The sequence below is a fragment of the Talpa europaea genome (assembly GCF_964194135.1).
Source record: "Talpa europaea genome assembly, chromosome: 11".
Classification (NCBI taxonomy): domain Eukaryota; kingdom Metazoa; phylum Chordata; class Mammalia; order Eulipotyphla; family Talpidae; genus Talpa; species Talpa europaea.
Window position 1 is genome coordinate 47,121,166 of NC_140078.1, and position 19,152 is coordinate 47,140,317.

General features: G+C 38.9%; 1 protein-coding gene across 1 annotated transcript in view; it reads right to left on the bottom strand.

Moving 5' to 3' along the window:
• Window positions 1-19,152, bottom strand: part of ABCA13 (ATP binding cassette subfamily A member 13) — a gene marked incomplete at its 5' end in the record, with an annotated part of 529,302 nt that overhangs the window by 80,751 nt on the left and 429,399 nt on the right. The window contains 3 exons of the mRNA XM_084247732.1: window positions 3,855-4,047; window positions 10,354-10,607; window positions 16,179-16,335. Coding sequence (XP_084103858.1) covers window positions 3,855-4,047; window positions 10,354-10,607; window positions 16,179-16,335 — 604 coding nt within the window. The remainder of the gene's footprint in view (window positions 1-3,854; window positions 4,048-10,353; window positions 10,608-16,178; window positions 16,336-19,152) is intronic.

Here is a 19,152-nt window from a genome sequence, read left to right on the forward strand (position 1 = left end):
CATTATATCCTCATTGTCATTTTCTCAAGGGTTTGTTTTCCCATCTTTAATTTCCTTATTAACCCAGTCATCTTTCAGTAGTGTGTTGTTCAATGTATTGACAGTTTTCCTTTATTTTTGTAGTTGATTTCTAATCTAATACCTTTATGGTCAGAGAAGATGTTTGGTATGATTTTGATCTTCATGTGTCTGTTGATACTTACCTTGTGACCCATTATATGCTCATTCCTAGAGACTGTGCCATGTGCACTTGAGAGAATGTGTATTCAGCTTGTTGTGATACAGTATCCTCTATATGTTTGTTAGGCCTCTGTTATCTAATTCTTTGCTTAAGTCTACATGTCCCTATTCATTTTCTGTCTAACTGATTTATTAATTGATAAGAGTGTGGTGTTGAAGATCCCTATCCCAAATCTGATTTTCCCAGTGTCTGGTAATTGCTAACATTTTGATGCTCCTTCATTTAGACAGTATACATTGATGTGTTATGTCTTCCTGGTGTATTGTTCCCCTAAGTATTATATAGTGTCATTGTCTGTCTCTTATTACCTTTTTAACTGGATATCTATTTGTATGATATAAGCATGGTTGTCTCTGACTTCCTTTGTGCCCCATTTACATGTAGAATCATTTTCCAACTCTTTTTTCTGAGACTATGTTTACCTTTGCAGCTCAAATGTGTTTCCTGGTGTCAGAAGTATGGGTTTTGAATCCAAAATCAGATACTTAGTGATTTTTAATCAGTGAGTTCAGTCCATTTATACTTAGAATGATTATTGGTATATGAAAGCCTGCCACTGCTATTTTATCCTAATTTTTTTGTGGTTCTATTTACTTTTTCTTTCTTTATTTTATTTTATTTTTTTAAAGAGTGTATTTTATTTATTTATACAAGCACTGGGTACAGTCAGAAGTGCGGGAGGGTGAGAGAATTCACCAGAGGCAGAGCGGAGAGCAGAGCAGAGCAGGCAGACTGACAAAGCACACTGCTGAGGGGAGCAGCTGGTGGTAGGAGAGGTCTGCTCAACATGTGGGACCCTTGCCTGGTGGCCAGGGATAGAACCGGCATTGCAGAAGCTGCGGGCAGCTTTGCAACCCAGCACTCAACCACTGTGCCACCGGGGAGGCCCTTTCTTTTCTTTTTTTTTTTTTTTAAGAATTCTTTATTTATTTATGCAAACAATGGGTACAGTCAGAAGTGCAGGAAGGTGAGAGAATTCACCAGAGCCAGAGTGGGAACAGAGTAGGCAGACTGACGAAAATACACTGCTGAGTGGAGCAGCGGGTGGCAGGAGAGGTCTGCATGCCATGTGGGACCCTCGCTGGCAGCCGGGGATCGAACCGACATTGCAGAAGCTGCGGGCAGCTTCACAACCCAGCGTTCAACTACTGCGCCACTGGGGATGCCCTTTCTTTTTTTTTTTTAAGATTTTTTTTTTTACTTGTACCAGAGCTGGGGTACAGGCCAGAGTCACGGGAGGGTGAGAGGATTCACCACAGAGTGGGGAGCAGAACAAGCAGATGGACCAAAGGCACTGCTGAGGGGAGCAGCAGGCCAGACAGGAGAGGTCTGCCTCGCCATGTGGGACTCTCCCTGACTGGCCAGGAATCGAACCAGCTCTATGGAGTCTGTGGAGAGCTTTAAAGCGTGGCGCTTAGCCCACTGTGCCACCAGGGAGGCCCTCTATTTCCTTTTTCAATTCTTTATGTATGTTCGTCTCTTTAGGTTAGATATGAGAGCTCCTTTCAATATTTCTTGGAAGAGGTGGTCTAGTATGTGTTAATACCTTCAATTTCTCTTTGTCTACAAAGTTCTTTACTTCTCAATCGCATCTAAAGAAGAGCCTTGCAGGATAGATTATTCTTTCCTAACAGTTTTTATCTTCAAGTATTTGGATCACATCATCCCTTTCTCTCCTTCCCTATAGTGTTTCTTCAGAGATGTTAAATGTTAGCCTGATTGGGATTCTTCTATAGGTGAAATGGTTGTTCCCCCTTGCTGGCTTCAATATTCTTTGTCTTGAATTCCTGAAAGTTGTAAAGTTGCAGTAATATACATCATGTTACTGTGGGGTTCTTTTAACTTCCTAGACGTGTATATTCAATGACTTCTCTGGGTTTGGAATGCTTTTCTCTATTATTTTAAAATATATTTTCTTTTCTCCCCCCTCCCGCCCTCTCTCTCCCTCTCCCTTCTCTTGTATGCCCACTACTCTTTTTTAGATTAATTGATATATTTTGTGTAGAAGAACTGGGGTGTAGCCAGAGGTGCTGTCTCTGATGAGACAGAGTGAGGAGCAGAACAGATGTATCTACTGAAGCAAATGCTAAGGGGAACAGCAGGCAAGATAGGAGATGTCAGCTGCACCATGAGAGTTAGCTCCCTGGCTGGGGATCAAACTCAGACTACAGCAGTGATAGCGCTGAGACCACCAGGGAGGATCCCATTATATTCATTCACAATGTTCATTTATTTTATTTCTGTTCAATTTTATTTATTTTCTCATTGCATTCATTTATTTTTTCTGAATTTTCTATCATTTCTTTGAAATTCTTTATAATGACAATTTTTAATTCTGATAGGAAGAACATATCTTTCATGTTTTTTGTGATTGGGTTCTGGAGATTTCTTCTCATTCTATGGTGTAGTATTACCCTGGGGACTCATGTTGCCATTTGCTGCACTTTTCTGCCTCCCCATCATTTTTTGTGTTTTTTGCTTTCAAGGCCCCCCTCTTATAGTGTGGCTTCTGCAGGGCATGTCTCCTCCCACCCATTGGACAAAGAGTGGTCTTCCCGGGGTATCACAGGATGCAACTGTTGCCTAGGGCGCTGTTATTATCTTGGGGGATTATAGGCAGCTTCCTTGGTGTCCTCAGGAGCTGCAATAGTTTATGCACTAGGCATAGCCCCTCTCACCCACATTGGACCAGACATGGTCTTAACTGGGTGTGTGTACCTCTGGCTACTGACTTGGTATCTTTGGCAGCAGTAAATAATAACAAAAATTAAGGTTGTTTTTTTTTAAAGCAAGGATAAAAAAATAGCTCAACATAATGGCAAGGTTTTTATAGCCTGTCTTAGAGTTAAACATCAAACAGCAGTCTCAAAAATCTTTTCTTATTGTTTTGTTCTATTTTATGACAAACTACAGTGTAGGGCTTATTGATACTTAGAATACCCATATCTGAAGGCCAGCTTTTCATATATAGTAGAGCAGAATGTGGATTTCAATCAGATACGGAAACATCCTGGCTTAAATTTCTTCAGAACTTGAAACTACATGATTGCAAACGCTCTATGATTTTTAACAGTTAGTTAAAAATAATCATTTCTAGAAGTTATTTTTATGCATTCAGCTCAAATCAGAATAATTTATATGATATATGTCAGTTCTGATTAAATATTTCTACTAGAATTAATAGCATATCCATGAAAAAATAAATCCTGAGCTGTTGCTACGGCATGTAAGTAGCACATTCCAAGTAGCATTTTATGGACAGTCTTAATTAGCCACTTAAAGAAGTCCAAGTAAGATTTAGAAGTGCTTTCCTTAATTAATTGGATTCACAAAATATTTGCACTCAACAAAAAGTAATCTCAAAGCTTAAGCAATAATTAAAACTTCTTGATCACATCACATTTTGAAAATAATGAAACAAATTAATTCCATCAATCAGACAACAAAATTTGAATCTGAAAAAGTACTAATGGACTTTTTACTTATTTTCTGCTACTACTGATTCACAGACATTCCTGAAATTTGAAAGATACTCTGAGAATAACTCAAGAAGGTCAACAAGTAGGGTCACACAGGTTTGCAACATAAAAAGATAAAAATCTAATTTTTTTACCTCCCCTCTTGGTATTCCCAAACTAATATCTTGCACAGCTGTGGTCTTCTTGAAGAAGCCACCATAGCTTTTACTCAGGTTGCACAGCACAAGGATGTCTCTGTCAGTTCTTCCTTTCAACACCCTCATTTGCTCTTTTTCAACATCTATGTCCTTAGCAGCTGTGACAGTTCCTTGGAGGGCAGAGTGACCCCTGGAAAGATAAAGTCAAGGTTAATTCACAACTGGGAAACAGGATGGGAAAGGTTTAGAGGGAGAAAGCTCAGTGATCTGACATTACAAAAAGTAAGGTGTTCAGAGTCTACTGAGTCATTTCCAATCTGGGCACTCAAGTTCTGATATTCAGCAAGAGTTACCATTTCTCCTCTTACAGAAAGGAAAAGTACACATGTCCAAAACACAGAGGATTACAGAAAACTAGAGCTATATTTCAATTTTTGAATCAGGAAATCACACCAGACTTATATGCTAAATGTAAAAATAATATATCATGAATATATCATAAGTAATCAATTTGTCTAAGCAATTTTAGTGAACATATCACTTAATAAAGTGGATTGTATATAAAAGTACCAAAATGTGAGAGTTATAAAGTATATGTTGGAGTAAATGAAATAATTATATAGCATGCACTTTGCACAATGGCTTGTACAATACAATCTATAAGTATTTTTCAGAAGAATACAAATTTTCAAGTCTAATTTACTTACTCTAAATCTGAGATAATTTTCAGTGTTGTGATTTTCAATCTGTTGCATTTTGACTTTTAAAAGTAAATTTCAATTTCCATGTATGCTGCAATATGTTAGCATTTCACTTTAATTTTTCTATGCTAGCATTTTAATAATTAAATGGGCATAGGCCACTGAGTTTGTATTCTACTAACTGATATCCTGGCTTTGTTAGTGTGATATTGAATGTTATATATTATCAGTGGGGAAACTGGGTAAAGGTTACATAGGAACTCTCTGGACTAATTTTGCAATATCATGTGAGTCTTAAATTATTTTAGAATAAGAAAGTATTGAAAATGAAGTAAAATATCCATTGTTAGCCCCAAGCTCTTTCTTCTGGACAAATATATATTCATTCAACAACACAACATAAATTATGAGAAAACATAGCTAGATGCTCAGTTTATATTATATATCTCTTACATAAGATTACAAAGAGTGTATCATGGAGATAAAAATAAGAATAGTGATCACTTATAGGGAAGTTGCTGACTAGAATGGGGTTTGAGATACTGAAAGTACTTAATCTGGGAGAAGGTAAAACAGGTGATTCATTTTGTAAACATTCACCAAATTTTGCATTTTATGTTTGATAGTTATCTTCATCTTAACCACTGGAAGATATGTTTCATGAACCCTTCAGCCTGACTGGTACTCAGAGGTTTTTCCTTACTTTATTTTTTTTTAATTAATAATAAATTTTATTTTTATATTCCCCATAAAATTTCAACCCCCCCCATTCTCACCCCAGTCCCTCCCCTCCTGCCCCCCACCCCCCAAAAATTGTCTCTGGTTTATAGTTGCTTGTTGATTTTGATTTTCACTTTCTTACAGTTAATCATTTTCCTGGTCCCTTATTTAAGTTTTCTAGATTCCTGCTATGAGTAAGACCATCCAGTATTTTTCTTTTTCTTTCTGGCTTATTTTGCTGAGCATGATTCCTTCCAGCGCCATCCATGTTGCTGCAAATTGCATGTGTTTTTCTTTTTTAAATGCTGAGTAATATTCCATGGTATATATGTACCACATCTTCTTGATCCAGTCATCTATTTTTGGTCATCTGGGCTATTTCCAAAGCTTAGCTATTGTAAATAGTGCTGCTATAAACATAGGGGTGCAGGTGCTCTTTGGAATTGATGGTTTCCGTGTCCTTTGGGTAAATACCTAGGAGTGGAATTGCTGGATCATATGGAAGCTCTATGTTTAGTAGGAACAGAAATCTCCACACAGCTCTCCATAGTGGTTGGACCAGTTTGCACTCCCACCAACAGTGCAGAAGAGTTCCTTTTTCTTCACACCCTCGCCAGCATTTGTCGTTGCTAGTTTTTTTAATATGTGCCATTCTCACTGGTGTAAGATGGTATCTCATGGTAGTTTTTATTTGCATTTCCCTGATGACAAGTGATGTTGAAAATTTTTTCATACGTCTGTTGGCCATTTGCATTTCCTCTTCAGAGAAGTTTCTTTTTAGCTCTTCTGCCCATTTTTTGACTGGATTATTTTCTTTGTTTGTGTTGAGTCTCATCAGCTCTTTACAGATTTTTGTGATCAGTCCTTTATCATTAGTGTTGTGTACAAAAATGTTCTCCCAGTTGGTGGGGTTTCTCTTTGTTTTTGTTATTGTCTCTTTTGCTGTGCAGAAGTTCTTTAATTTGATGTAGTCCCAGCTGTTTATCTTTGCCTTCACTATCACTGCTTTGGGTGATGTGTCTGTAAAGATGTCTTTGATGTGCAAATCATGTAGTGTTTCGCCTATATTTCCTTCTATGTATTTTATGGTTTCAGGTCTTATATCTAGTTCTTTAATCCATTTTGAGTTGATTTTTGTGTATGGTGTAAGGTAGTGGTCAAGCTTCATTCTTTTGCATGTAGCGACCCAGTTTTCCCAGCACCATTTATTGAACAAACTTTCTTTGCTCCAATGCATAGTCTTTGCTCCTTTGTCAAAGATTAGTTGATCATAAATCTGTGGGTTTATTTCTGGATTTTCTATTCGATTCCATTGGTCTGTATGTCTGTTCTTATTCCAATGCCATGCAGTTTTGATGATTATGGCTTTGTAGTATAGTTTGAAGTCTGGGAGTGTGATGCCTCCATTTCCTTCTTTTTGTTTCAGGTGAGCTTTGGCTATTTGGGGTTTTTTGTGATTCCATATGAATTTCATCAATAATTGTTCTATATCTTTGAAGAATGACATTGAAATTTTGATTGGAATAGCATTGAATCTGTATATTGCTTTTGGTAGGATGGCCATTTTAATAATGTTTATTCTTCCAATCCATGAACAGGGGATGTCTTTCCATTTCTTTGTGTCTTCTTCTATTTCTTTTAACAGTGTTTTATAGTTTTCTTTGTATAGGTCCTTTACCTCTTTTGTTAGATTTATGCCCAAATATTTGATTTTTTTTGTTTCAATAATAAAAGGAAAGTGATGGTCCATCCCAGACACAGAGGTTTTTCTCTTTAGGTCTAAGATTCAACTATGACATGTATAAATACTTCCTAGTGGAAGAAATCCAGGGACTTCACCTAAGGGGAGAATCAAATGCTGTCCAAAATTAACAATGATACCAGAAAATAAATGTAATTATGATTAAAAGATACGGTCTGCATTTGAAGGATCTTATAGTGAAGCAGAGAAGAGTAACATAAATACCATAAAATGACACTGATGGCTCTGATAGAGAAAGGCAGGCACACTGAGAAGTCACCAAGCCTGATCTGGAAGGGTGACAGGAGGAATAGAAGTCAGTTCAGGGAGAGGCCAGGCAAGGCTGGTTACCAGAGCAACATAAGATGCCAGGCTTTTTCTCCACATCCTGGCCAACATTTGTTGTTGCTAGTTTTTTTAATATGTGCCATTCTCACTGGTGTAAGATGGTATCTCATTGTAGTTTTGATTTGCATTTCCCTGATTACAAGTGATGTTGAACATTTTTTCATATGCCTGTTGGCCATTTGCATTTCCTCTTCAGACATATGATCCAGCAATTCCACTCCTAGGTATTTACCCAAATGACACAGAAAAATAATTCCAAATGGCACCTGCACACCTATGTTTTTTTTTTTTTTTAAAGATTTATTTATTTATTTATTTATTTATTTATACAAGCACTGGCTACAGTCAGAAGCGCGGGAGGGTGAGAGAATCCACCAGAGCCAGAGCGGGGAGCAGAGCAGGCAGAAGGACCGAAGTACACTGCTGAGGGGAGCAGCGGGCAGCAGGAGAGGTCTGCGCGCCATGTGGGACCCTCCTCCGGTGGCCGGGGAGCAGCCAGGGATCGAACCCGCGCCGCAGAGGCCACGGGCAGCTTCGCAACCCAGCGCTCAACCGCTGCACCACCGGGGAGGCCCTGCACACCTATGTTTATAGCAGCACTATTTACAATAGCCAAGCTATGGAAACAATCCAAATGCCCAAAAATTGATGACTGGATCAAGAAGATATACACAATGGAATACTACTCAGCAATCAAAAAAGATAAACACATGCAATTTGCAGCAACATGGATGGAGCTAGAGGGGATCATGCTCAGCAAAATAAGTCAGAAAGAAAAAGAAAAATACCGGATGGTCTCACTCATAGCAGGAATTTAGAAAACCTAATTAAGAGACCAGGAAAAAGACTAATCAATAAAAAGTAAAAATCAAAATCAACAAGCAACTATAAACCAGAGACACATTATGGGGGGGCAGGGGGGAGGGGCGGGGAAAGGAAGGACTAGAGTCAAAATAAGAGGGGGTGCAATTGTAAGGGGAATATAACCAAAATGAAAATGCATACATTGTGCAAAGATGAAAAAGATGTAAGAATTATATAAAATAAAATATTAAAAAAAAAAAAAAAAAAAACATAAGATGCCAGGCTTAATGGGCCCTAACCAAGAACTTCAACTTTATCCTTTTGAAAAGACTTGAAAATATTAATTTGGTAGGATGATCATAAGTGAATGGCAGACAACTAATGCCTAAATTAAACTAAATTTCTGTGATATGTAAATTTCACACTGATAAAGAAAAATAATTTTTGAATATAACTATGGGTAAAAAAGACATGATTCAAAAACGTGGTTTAACTGATACTCTACGAAGTATTCTCTTTTTAAAATACTTTTTTTAAAAAAGATTTATTTATTTATGCATACAAGAACTGGGGGTGTAAGCCAGAGGTGCTGGGTGTGTGTGTGAGAGGATTCACCAGAGAGAATTGGGAGCAAAACAGGCAGATATACTGAAATACATTTCTGAGGGGAGCAGCAGGTGAGATAGGAGAGGTCTGCTGAGCCATGTGCATTGCTCCCTGGCTGTCTGGGGATCAAACTTATGCTGCAGTAGCTGGTAGTAACTTGATAGTGCTCTCTTTAACTTCTGTGCCACCAGGGAGCCCCCTAAAAATACATTCTTGGTTTATGGCATATGAAACCAGTTGAAACCTGCCAGAGGGATTCTACTTTATAGATTTTAAAATAGATTAAACTAGTGAGGTCCTATCATAAAACCAATTGTCCTTGAAAGATATTCCCAAATTCTATTCCAACCTCAGTCATATATTGGAAAACAACAGATTCCTAAGTAATGGTGTGCATTAAAAAGAACTTGAATATAAGGATTTATATTCAAACGGGTTCTCTTCTTTAGTGGATTAAAAGGAATTATGAAGGGGCCTCCCCTGGTGGTGCAGAGGTGTTGCACTGGGCTGCGAGGTGCCCGCAGCCTCTGCAGCGCCGTTTTGTTCCCCAGCTGCCGGCGAGGGTCCCACCAAAAAAAAAAAAAAAAAAAAAAAAGGAATTATGAAGGCAGTATGTCATGGAATGACAGAAAGGGAAAATTTTATAAGGGTGTAACTAGCAAATAGTAATAGTATATCTATATTTGTTATAGATATACTATATCTATATATATTTGTTAACAGACTCTCCAATGACATAATTACATTGACTAAATTAGTCATTCCTCTATAAAGGGCTCCTTTTTTCCAGTTAAACTACAGAGAAACATGCAGCACTTAGACAGAACATGTAAACAGCTTCAGGGCACAAAGGTTTTAGTAGGAGAGATAGCATGTGACATTTACACAGGAAAGAACATTGCTTACTTATCTACTTAAAATATGCTATCTGACAATATTTTTTATGTAACCCCAATTAAAAAATTAATTTTTTTCTTATATAATTTTAATCCCCATAGTTCTCATGCCATTTTGGGCAATGTTTTATATATCTTTACAATGCAATCTTTATTCCTAATTAAAACAGTAGGAGTATGTGCATATGCATTGATAGACCCCATTATATATCAACAAATAGAGTCATAAAAGAATAATTACATAATATATATTTATTAAATATATACTATTTATATGTGAGCTATATATACACATACCTGTAGACATACATACTAAAGTGAGTATCAGCATTCACTTTCATATATGTTCCTGATTCTAGGAGCTAATGGCATTTAGCCATAAAAATAAATTATGTTGTGATATCAACTTAATTCACACTAGGTACTACAAAGTAAAAGGGAAATTGAGTGATTTCAAATGGAAAAATTCAATAATTGTAGTGATTATTGCATAGCTTGGCACCTTACTTTCAACATTTTTCTTAGTGATAGTGTCTTATACCAATCAAAAAGAAACATATAATCTTAACTTATAAGAACGATGTATAACATTTTTCTTATCTTGCCTCTTTCAGGATGGAATTTTCTCTCCCTTTTAAAAGTCAGTGCCCATTCATGAGCATGAATCTTTCAGAACATACCTTGTCAACTGTAGGAGGTCCCAGTGCAGTAGAATTCTCAAGAGGAGAAGAATGGTGCCTTGACAAGCCAGCTGCACAAAGATCCAGCCCAGGAAGTTCATCTCAAAGGGGCTCACATAGGAATCAATGCCAAAGTTGTGGGTCAGGTCATATTTGATCTGATTATAACAGAGTTCTATCAGACCTTGTCCCAGGCAAAACTGAGGAAAAATGGTAAAGGCCCACTTAAGGACATCATAGATATTCTGTAAATTCTGTACAGTGAAAGAAAGATGAAAGAAATAAAATTAAAAGGCATTCAAGAATATACTGTTTAACTTTTCTACCATATATATTCCCTCAGAAAACATTAAATAGTGTGCCATTCATTCTCACTGGTGTAAAATGGTGTCTCTTACACCAGTGAGAATGGCACATATTAAAAAAACTAGCAACAACAAATGTTGGTGAGGATGTGGAGATAAAGGAACTCTTCTGCACTGCTGGTGGGAGTGAAAACTGGTCCAGCACTATGGAAAGCTGTATAGAGATTCCTCAACCTACTAGAGATAGAGATTCCATATGATCCAGCAATTCCACTCCTAGGTATTTACCCAAATGACACAGAAACAGTAATTCAGAAGGACACCTGCATGCCTGTGTTTATAGTAGCACTATTTACAATAGCTAAGCTATGGAAACAACCCAAATGCCCAAAAATAGATGACTGGAGGAAGAAGACGTGGTATATATACACAATGGAATATTACTCAGCTATCAAAAAGATAAACTCATGCAATTTGCAGCAACATGGATGGATCTGGAAAGGATCATGCTCAGTGAAATAAGTCAGAAAGAAAAAGAAAAATACCGGATGGTCTCACTCATAGGTGGAGTTTAGAAAACCTAAATAAGGGACCAGGAAAAAGAATAACTATAATAAAGAAAAAATCAAAATCAACAAGCAACTATAAATCAGAGACACAATATGGGGGGAGGAGAGTAGGGATTGGGGTCAAAACAAGGAGGGTGCAATTGTATGGGAAATATAACCAAGATGAAAATGCATACATTGTGCAAAAATGAAAAATGATGGAAGAAACATATTAAAAAATAAATATATATAAAAAAATAAAATACTGTACTGCATGCCCAGAAGAAGAAAAAAAGAAAACATTAAATAAGACTTGTATAAATGTGAAAAAAAAAAAGACATTCACAACTTCCATTTCTCTTTATTGATCCTGGGTTCCAGGTCCCCCATCTCAGTTATTCAGTGTTACTCCCAGACAGCCATCAAAGTAAAAGAAATTGTTGTGGAGTCTTAAGATTAAGTGGTTCTGCTCCATGTAGTTTTTGACTTGCTTAGGTCCCCTTACCTATTTCTTCCTTTCCATTTTTTTTCCCCTTTTGTAATGGAGATGTCTAGCCTAAGCTTGTTAAGTCTGTCTCATTTTGTATTTTGGAATCACAAAACGTGCCTGTTTTCACAGGCTCTGACTTAGGAGGAATCCTAATTCATGTCCCTCCATACCTGATTTAGATAGCATTTAGATATCACAGTTGGTGCTGAAATAAATTATGACTTATGGGGCTGTTAGATAATATGAACACATTTTTCATGCGATATAAACTAGAGGGTAGAAAGTTATACATTGATAATGTGCACCCCCCCCCATGATGTGTTGAAGCCCTACCCCTGAATATGATAGCATTAAAAGATGAGCATTAGGGAAGTGACAAAGTTTTGCTGAGGCCTTAGGGTTGACCCCCACAATGGGATGATTGCCTTTACATAAAGAGAAAGAGACATTAGAGATTTATCTCTTGACCTTCTCTGGTGAGGTCACATCAGAAAGGCAGGCATCTACAAACCAGGAAGAGAGGCCTCACCAAGAGAAGAATCAAGAGGCACCTTGCTCTTGGACTTCCAGTCTCCAGAACTGTTCTAAGCAAAAGTTTGCTGCTCAGGTTGCCCATTCTTTGGCATTTTGTCATAGTAGGTCAAGATGACTCAGATATATGGGTAATATCAATAGTCACACGTTAACATTAGTGTTTGAATGGGTGGATAGTATGAGGAGCGGTGACTGTGAGTATTTCAAATAACATGCAAAATGCCTAGTTCATACTTAATGTATAGGAAATGTTAAATATATGTAATTGTCATTATTAAATATAAAGAATGAGATGGTATTAGAAGCACAAGGATGACTAAGGAAGAAATGGTAAGATTATGTATGTAATTGTATGCAATTGTATGTAATTGTAGAGAAAACAAAGAATATGACAGGCTATAGATTGAATAAATAATTTTTTCAATTGAATATATACACATATAAATTCAACACCTATACAATTCATTATCATCTTTGTCTAGATTTTTAAATATTGGTTTTATGAGATTAAATGTATTATGATGTTAATCGTCTACTTTCTGTACAGCTATGTGCTTCCAGTTTGATTGAACTTCGTCACATTTCATTCTCTCAATAAATGTGCAAAGTATTGAGGAATAAACTAAGTTACCAATGAAGAAACAAAGTCTCAGACACTGATTAATGGCCACATTGCAACTGGTCCAGGACTGGACCCTGATCTTTCTCGTCCAAGGAATAAGGTCTTTCCACAAAGAAAACATGCTTTTGGAAAAAAAATTCATTGAAACACAAGTCCAGTTTATGGTTCTTTATATTCAGTGTAATATTTTAAATTATTTAACCCAGAAAGAACACATTAACTATAGCTGCTAAACAAAGCCACAGGAATATGATGGAGAATTCGACTCACATATTATAGTCTTTCCCTCCTTTTGGTCAAACTCAATATTTGATTAGGTGATAAGGGATCATAATCACAATGTGCACACTAAAATACACAACAATGTATGTGCCATGTCATAAACACTAAAGAACCAATTCACAAAATTTTCATTTATGAATTTCATTGCATATAATGTCCAGTTTTCCCATGAAATGCAAACTTGTAGCCTGATTAGTATGAACATATTAAATTATGTGTTTTGGAGGCAATAGAAAATTCAATAAAGATACTTAGGGTCATTTCTTGTTACATTGTGATTTTTTTTTCATTTGCATAGAGAAAGGAAAAATATGAAAGCTTTTTTTAACATTTACTTTGTTCTCATCTTGACTACCATTACTTATAGATTTGAATCAGTAATAAAGGGGCTTATTAATCCCACTTTTCACAAAACTATTTCCCTAGATCAAATAATATGCAACATGAAAAAAATTTCTTTTATTAGTTAGAAAACAGAAATGGTAGAATAGTACAGTTTTTAACTCATATACTGAAAACTAATGAAATATCAACACTAAAGATGATGAATTTAGATCTGGCTTAGTATGAACAAATATGGTCACATTTAATAAATAACATTGAATTAAATAATCCAACCATGTGATTGGGTACAGCTAAATAAATTAATGGAAAAGTTCATAAGTATCTGATATAGTATATCTGGAAATGGATGAAATATACAGATAAAAAATTACTAAGTGATTTTTCCTCTACCTACATCTCAATAGTTGAAGCCTCACCAGTGATTAAGATGGATGTTTCAGCTCTTGAGTTAGAATCCAAACTGTGTATTCCACAAAAAGTAGCACATACATTGTGATTTTATAAAAGTTATAATGCTTGTATTAGCATATGGTTTGGATACATACACAATGGGTAATTTTGATCACAATGATTTTTAAGAAATTGATGGAAAAATCTAGTCATCTTATTTTTCCCCACTGATTACATAAAAACACACTGTGCCATTACTTACAAATGAATAGTTTAAAGCACATACTTATAAGGCTGAATTTCCTCTTTTTTTTGAACTATAATTGTTGGTTTATTTTTTTACATCATTGTTCATTTTTAAACAATATTTGTTTTCCCCCCTCAGGTGTAGTCCCCATAGAATTTCCTTTACCAATGTGCCCATGCACCATCACCTCAGTCCTCTGTGCTCCTCCCTTCCTCTCTCTGATCTTGCTCCCTCTTGCTCCCCTGCAGGATGTCTCTGGTTTATAATTGTCTGTTTTTGTTTGATTGTGTTTTGTATTGTTATTATTTTTTTACTTGGCTGAATTTCTTAAACAAACAATATGAAAGTAAAGAGCCAAAGAAAAGAAAGACCTCAGCAAAAACAATAAAATTATTTTTATTTGTTAAAAATTGCTTGAACCACTTTTCCACAAACAACTTTTTGTTGTTCATTTCTCTCCAGGTAAGAAAACTGCTGTTTATAGTTATAGGTAAAAACGCATTCCCACCAAACTCATGTATATAACAATTCCTAGTGAGTTTTCCCCTTGGATCTAAATGACCATTGCTTCTTTGATACCATTCTTAGAGCAATCAGTTGTTTTATATCTGTCACTTAAAGAATATCTATCTTGAGTCTCTTTTCCTTCTCATCTTAATTCATGACTGATGTCCCTGATTGGCTCTGCCCTACTAGATGCTCATGCATCCTGGCTAATTTTGGTGTTCTCAAACTAAGGGTCACTAACTGTTCTTCAAGTGCTGTTTAAAGAATAGACGCAATTATACAGATGAGTGTGAATAGATATGTACAAATCACCAAACTAGACTGTTTCCTCCATTGAATGCATAAAGAATGTTTCCATACTTCACTGCATTCATATAAACATGAGGCATGACAACCAAGAGAAAAATGTTCCATTACTGGGGAGTCTCTTAAAGTCTGATTGTGAGGACATGATCCTATCACAACTAAGCAGGACCCATCCTGACTCATTTGAGATAAGACCAGCATTATATCTTCCAAAAGTAGGAGGGCAGGACCCTTCTAGGTTGTAAACTCAGTCCATAAGTCAATCAAACACCTGGAACTCCTGGGGAATCAGGGTTCATGCAAACAGCAAGGACTTGGGAGAAAAAATGTGGTCAGACCTGAGAAAGGAATGCAGGAATGGACAATACTGAAATAGTGGACAGAGTTGAGTGCAAACTCTGAAGCCTATTCCCAGAGGTATAGAAGGGAAACTAAGATGGGTGAATGATGTGTTACAGCTGCAGAAGTCAGGAGTCAGGTCTCAGAGAGGAGTACAAGCGGGCAGCATCAGCAAAGTTGGACCCCGTTTGGTTTAAATCCCTGCTGGGGATGAAAATTCCCATGACTTGCTAATGTGAAGGCATATTGGAGAGAGGTTTTTTTTGTTTGTTTTTTTGTTTGTTTGTTTGTTTGTTTTGTGAGAGACATTTCCCTAATCTGGAGAAATGTTCCTTGACCACAGAATCCAATATTAGGACAACCCTTTGCTCCAACACTCTAAAAGTAGTAAAACTAAATATCTTCCAGGGGTGACAAGGAAAAGGATATAATTGCCCCCAATAATGCAGACTTGTTGTGGTCTGAAAGAGTAGTTAGCTTCAACCAATCCTACCCTGTAACACTGGATCCCACAGATCTAAGGTCCTTTAGCATCTGACTCCAAAGAGAGAAATGTCTAATCTCTACTCCTGCCACAGCACACATTTTATGCACATGTTTATTTTTCTATCCATCAATCAGTGATTCATCAACAAAGAGCAATGCAGCAGTGAGCATGGAGGTGGGGCCTGCCCTCACTGAGGAAGTAGGAGAAACTGCACATCTTTTGTGAGTTGTTGCTCGTCTGGGCATGGCTCTTATACTGGCATTGCTGTTGATAATTAGAATCAGTTTCTCTTTCTGGAGGCCAAAGATGATGGATACTAGTACATTTCTTTTTAATTCCCATTGGAAAAGCAACAGACTAGGCATGAGAGAACATGCTTTGTTTCCAGGATTCCGCAGAAAGGGAACTCTGGAACCCACTGACCTGAGCTTTAGAGATGATGGCCAGGAGTCGAGGCATGATGGTCATCAGCATGGTGCAGAGGCCAAAGATGAAGTTTAAGGAAATGTAGGCTACGAAAGCAACATCTGAACTGGAAAAGATCCTGGACATCAAGTACATCCATGGAAGAGTCGCATATCTGAAAGGAAAGTCAAAATTCATGTTTATTTTACAAATAATATTCACATGTATGAAGACTAAATTACAGGTGCGGATTTGTGGACCTGCTCATTTTTCCTGACTTAGTGAACAAAAACATACTTTACTGTATAAATTCCCCAGAATTTTCTAAAGACAAAGCATATATTCTGGGTTTTCAGAGGAGATCATGGTACCATGGAAAGCACAAGGGGCAGGGTCATACCTTGGGCCACCTGTTGGCTTGGCCAAATCTGTGATCTGAGAAAGTGAGTCACTGTCCCCAGTGTCTAATCTCACAAAGGGGCATACCTGATTCATTCCTTTGCTCCCATTCATCTCAGGAAAGCAGGAGTAATATGCAGTAACTGTGCAAGAATTAAAAGACTATTAAGAAGGGCCTCCCCGGTGGCACAGCAGTTGAGCACTGGGTTGCAAAGCTGCCCGCAGACTCTGCAGTGCCGGTTCAATCCCCGACTGCCGGGTGAGGGTCCCACATGGCGCATAGACCTCTCCTGCTGCTGGCTGCTCCCCTCAGCAGTGTACTTCATCAGTCTGCCTGCTCTGCTCTCCACTCTGACTCTGGTGAATTCTCTCACCCTCCCATGCTTCTGGCTGTACCCAGTGCTTGTATAAATAATAAATAAATCTTAAAAAAAAAAAGAATATGGAAAGCTGAGGGGCTCTACGTAGAAATAAAGCAAGCAAATAGCATCCAAAAGTTTCCTTTCCAGAGTCCACTCCATGCAGAGTCCTGAGCCACATGCATCCATGCTGTTCTCTAATTCGTCTCATTCTCCAATAACCATTTTACAAACAGGGTAAAGGGATTAAAAAGACTGTGGATGTTCCAGAGCTTAGAAATAGATGAAGCTGAAAATGGGATTAGTTTCTGAATAGCCTCAAAGTTGGGGAGTAAGAAGTGTTACCTTAGATGCAGCCCCAGAAGTTTCAGATTCTTGGAGGAACCACCTCTGAGCTAGTTCGATGTGTTCTGTTGGGTAAATAATTTTCTGGCTTTTCTCCCCTCCCTCCATTAGGATAGATGATGGATCTGTGGTCCTGCATGCATGCCTGATGGCAGGCACCTGGAGTAGGGTGTGGGACTACGTAGGTGGGTTCACCTGGGCTCAGATGGGACTTATAAGAGCAGCGTTGTGTAGTGGAACTACCAAAAGCAGAACCACAAGAAGGAGTACAAGCGAGAGAACAGAACCAGTGGAGAAAAAGATGTCATGAGGGAACATGCGGGAGAGTCCAATAAAGAGTGAAGATTCGCTGGGGGCTAGGAGGCCTGCCAGCCTCCTGGCCCCCCAGCACCCCTGCCTACCATGTACCTGGTAAAATTCCAATAAAAGCCTGAAAAAGCCACGGAGGGCTCCAGGACTCCTCCACCGGTCTGCTCCAGTCATAGAGATCCTGCCCTGTGTCTTCCTGCCACTAGAGGGACACAATGGCTGCTGCTCATGGCCACCTGCCCTGAAGTTTCCTTCTGCCCTGACAGTAGTACCCCTGTCCCACTGGGTGTAGGGTAAAGAAAATATCAGGTTTTTCTGCCCTTCCGCCGTCAGGATAGATGATGGATCCTTGTCCTGAATGCATGCCTGATGGCGGGCACCTGGAATAGGGTGTGGGCATAGGTAGATGGGATTCAGCTGAGCTAAGACTGTGCTTTTAAGGGCGGCGTCACGGGGACGCCAGCAGCAGCAGTAGAAGCCGAAGCAGCAGCCGAAAGAGAAGCTGAGAAAGAAGCCGATGAGAGAAGCAAAGAGGCAGAAGCAGAGAACGCCAGGGAGCCCAGATAGAGTGAGGACTTGCTGGGGGCTGGGAGGCCTGCCAGTCTCCCGGCCCCCAGCACCCCTGCCTGCCATATGCCTGGTGAACCCCAATAAAAGACCTGCAAAAAACCATTGAGGACTCTGACTCCTCCTTTACCCGGTCTGCATGGGATCAGAAAACCTGCACCGTGACTATTCCTGCCTTTACAATTGGCGTAAGTCGGCAGGATCCATGTAGATGGGTATTGGAGCCCTCCAAAGACCTGGAGGGACTAAGGAGAACAGACTGTTTGCTTGTAATGACGCTGGAGGCGCCATGGCAGCACAGAAGGTGGATACGGTCAGGAGCTGCAGGATGGACCTGGCATGAAGGAGACGCCCAAGAGGACCAGCCCATGACACCCGAAAGGACCTGCCAACGACCCCTGAGGCAGCAGAATCGTCAGGGAGGAGAGGACCAAGATTCAGCGCTCGCTGGTGCTGATGCAGGGAGAGGGCTAATGGACTTCAACTGATGAACTTGGACTGACAATTCCGCCAGAAGGTGGAGGACCTTGGCAGGTTATGTTTTTTTTTTTTTTTTTTGAGAATCTGGGGGTGGCCAGTGGGCCTTGATGGCCAAAAGCAGCCTGTGTATGCCCAGCAGCCAGGTGGAGGAGAAAAGCCAACTAAGAAGGCAAAAGCTGGTACTGATGCTTAGTTGAGAAGCCCTAAGCGGCTGTTAAGCAGCCTGGGTATGCTGAAGCCCTGTGAGTCTCGTAAAATCACCTGTGGGTGATGCCCTGCTCATTCTTGAGTGAGGGTGAGGAGCTGAGGAACCCGTCCTTGGGGGATGGGTGGGGAACGTGGCTTGGGGTGGAGCCCAAGCCGAATGCAGAGTTTGGATCCCCGACCCATGTGCTTGTGCAGTGGGTTGGCCTGAGTGCAGGGGTCTGCGAGTCGCATTGGTGGCTATGAAAGCCAAGTGTTGGAGCGACTGCAGACAGAAACCCTGAGGGTTGGCAATTACCCCCAACAGAATAAAATTGCCAATCCCAGAG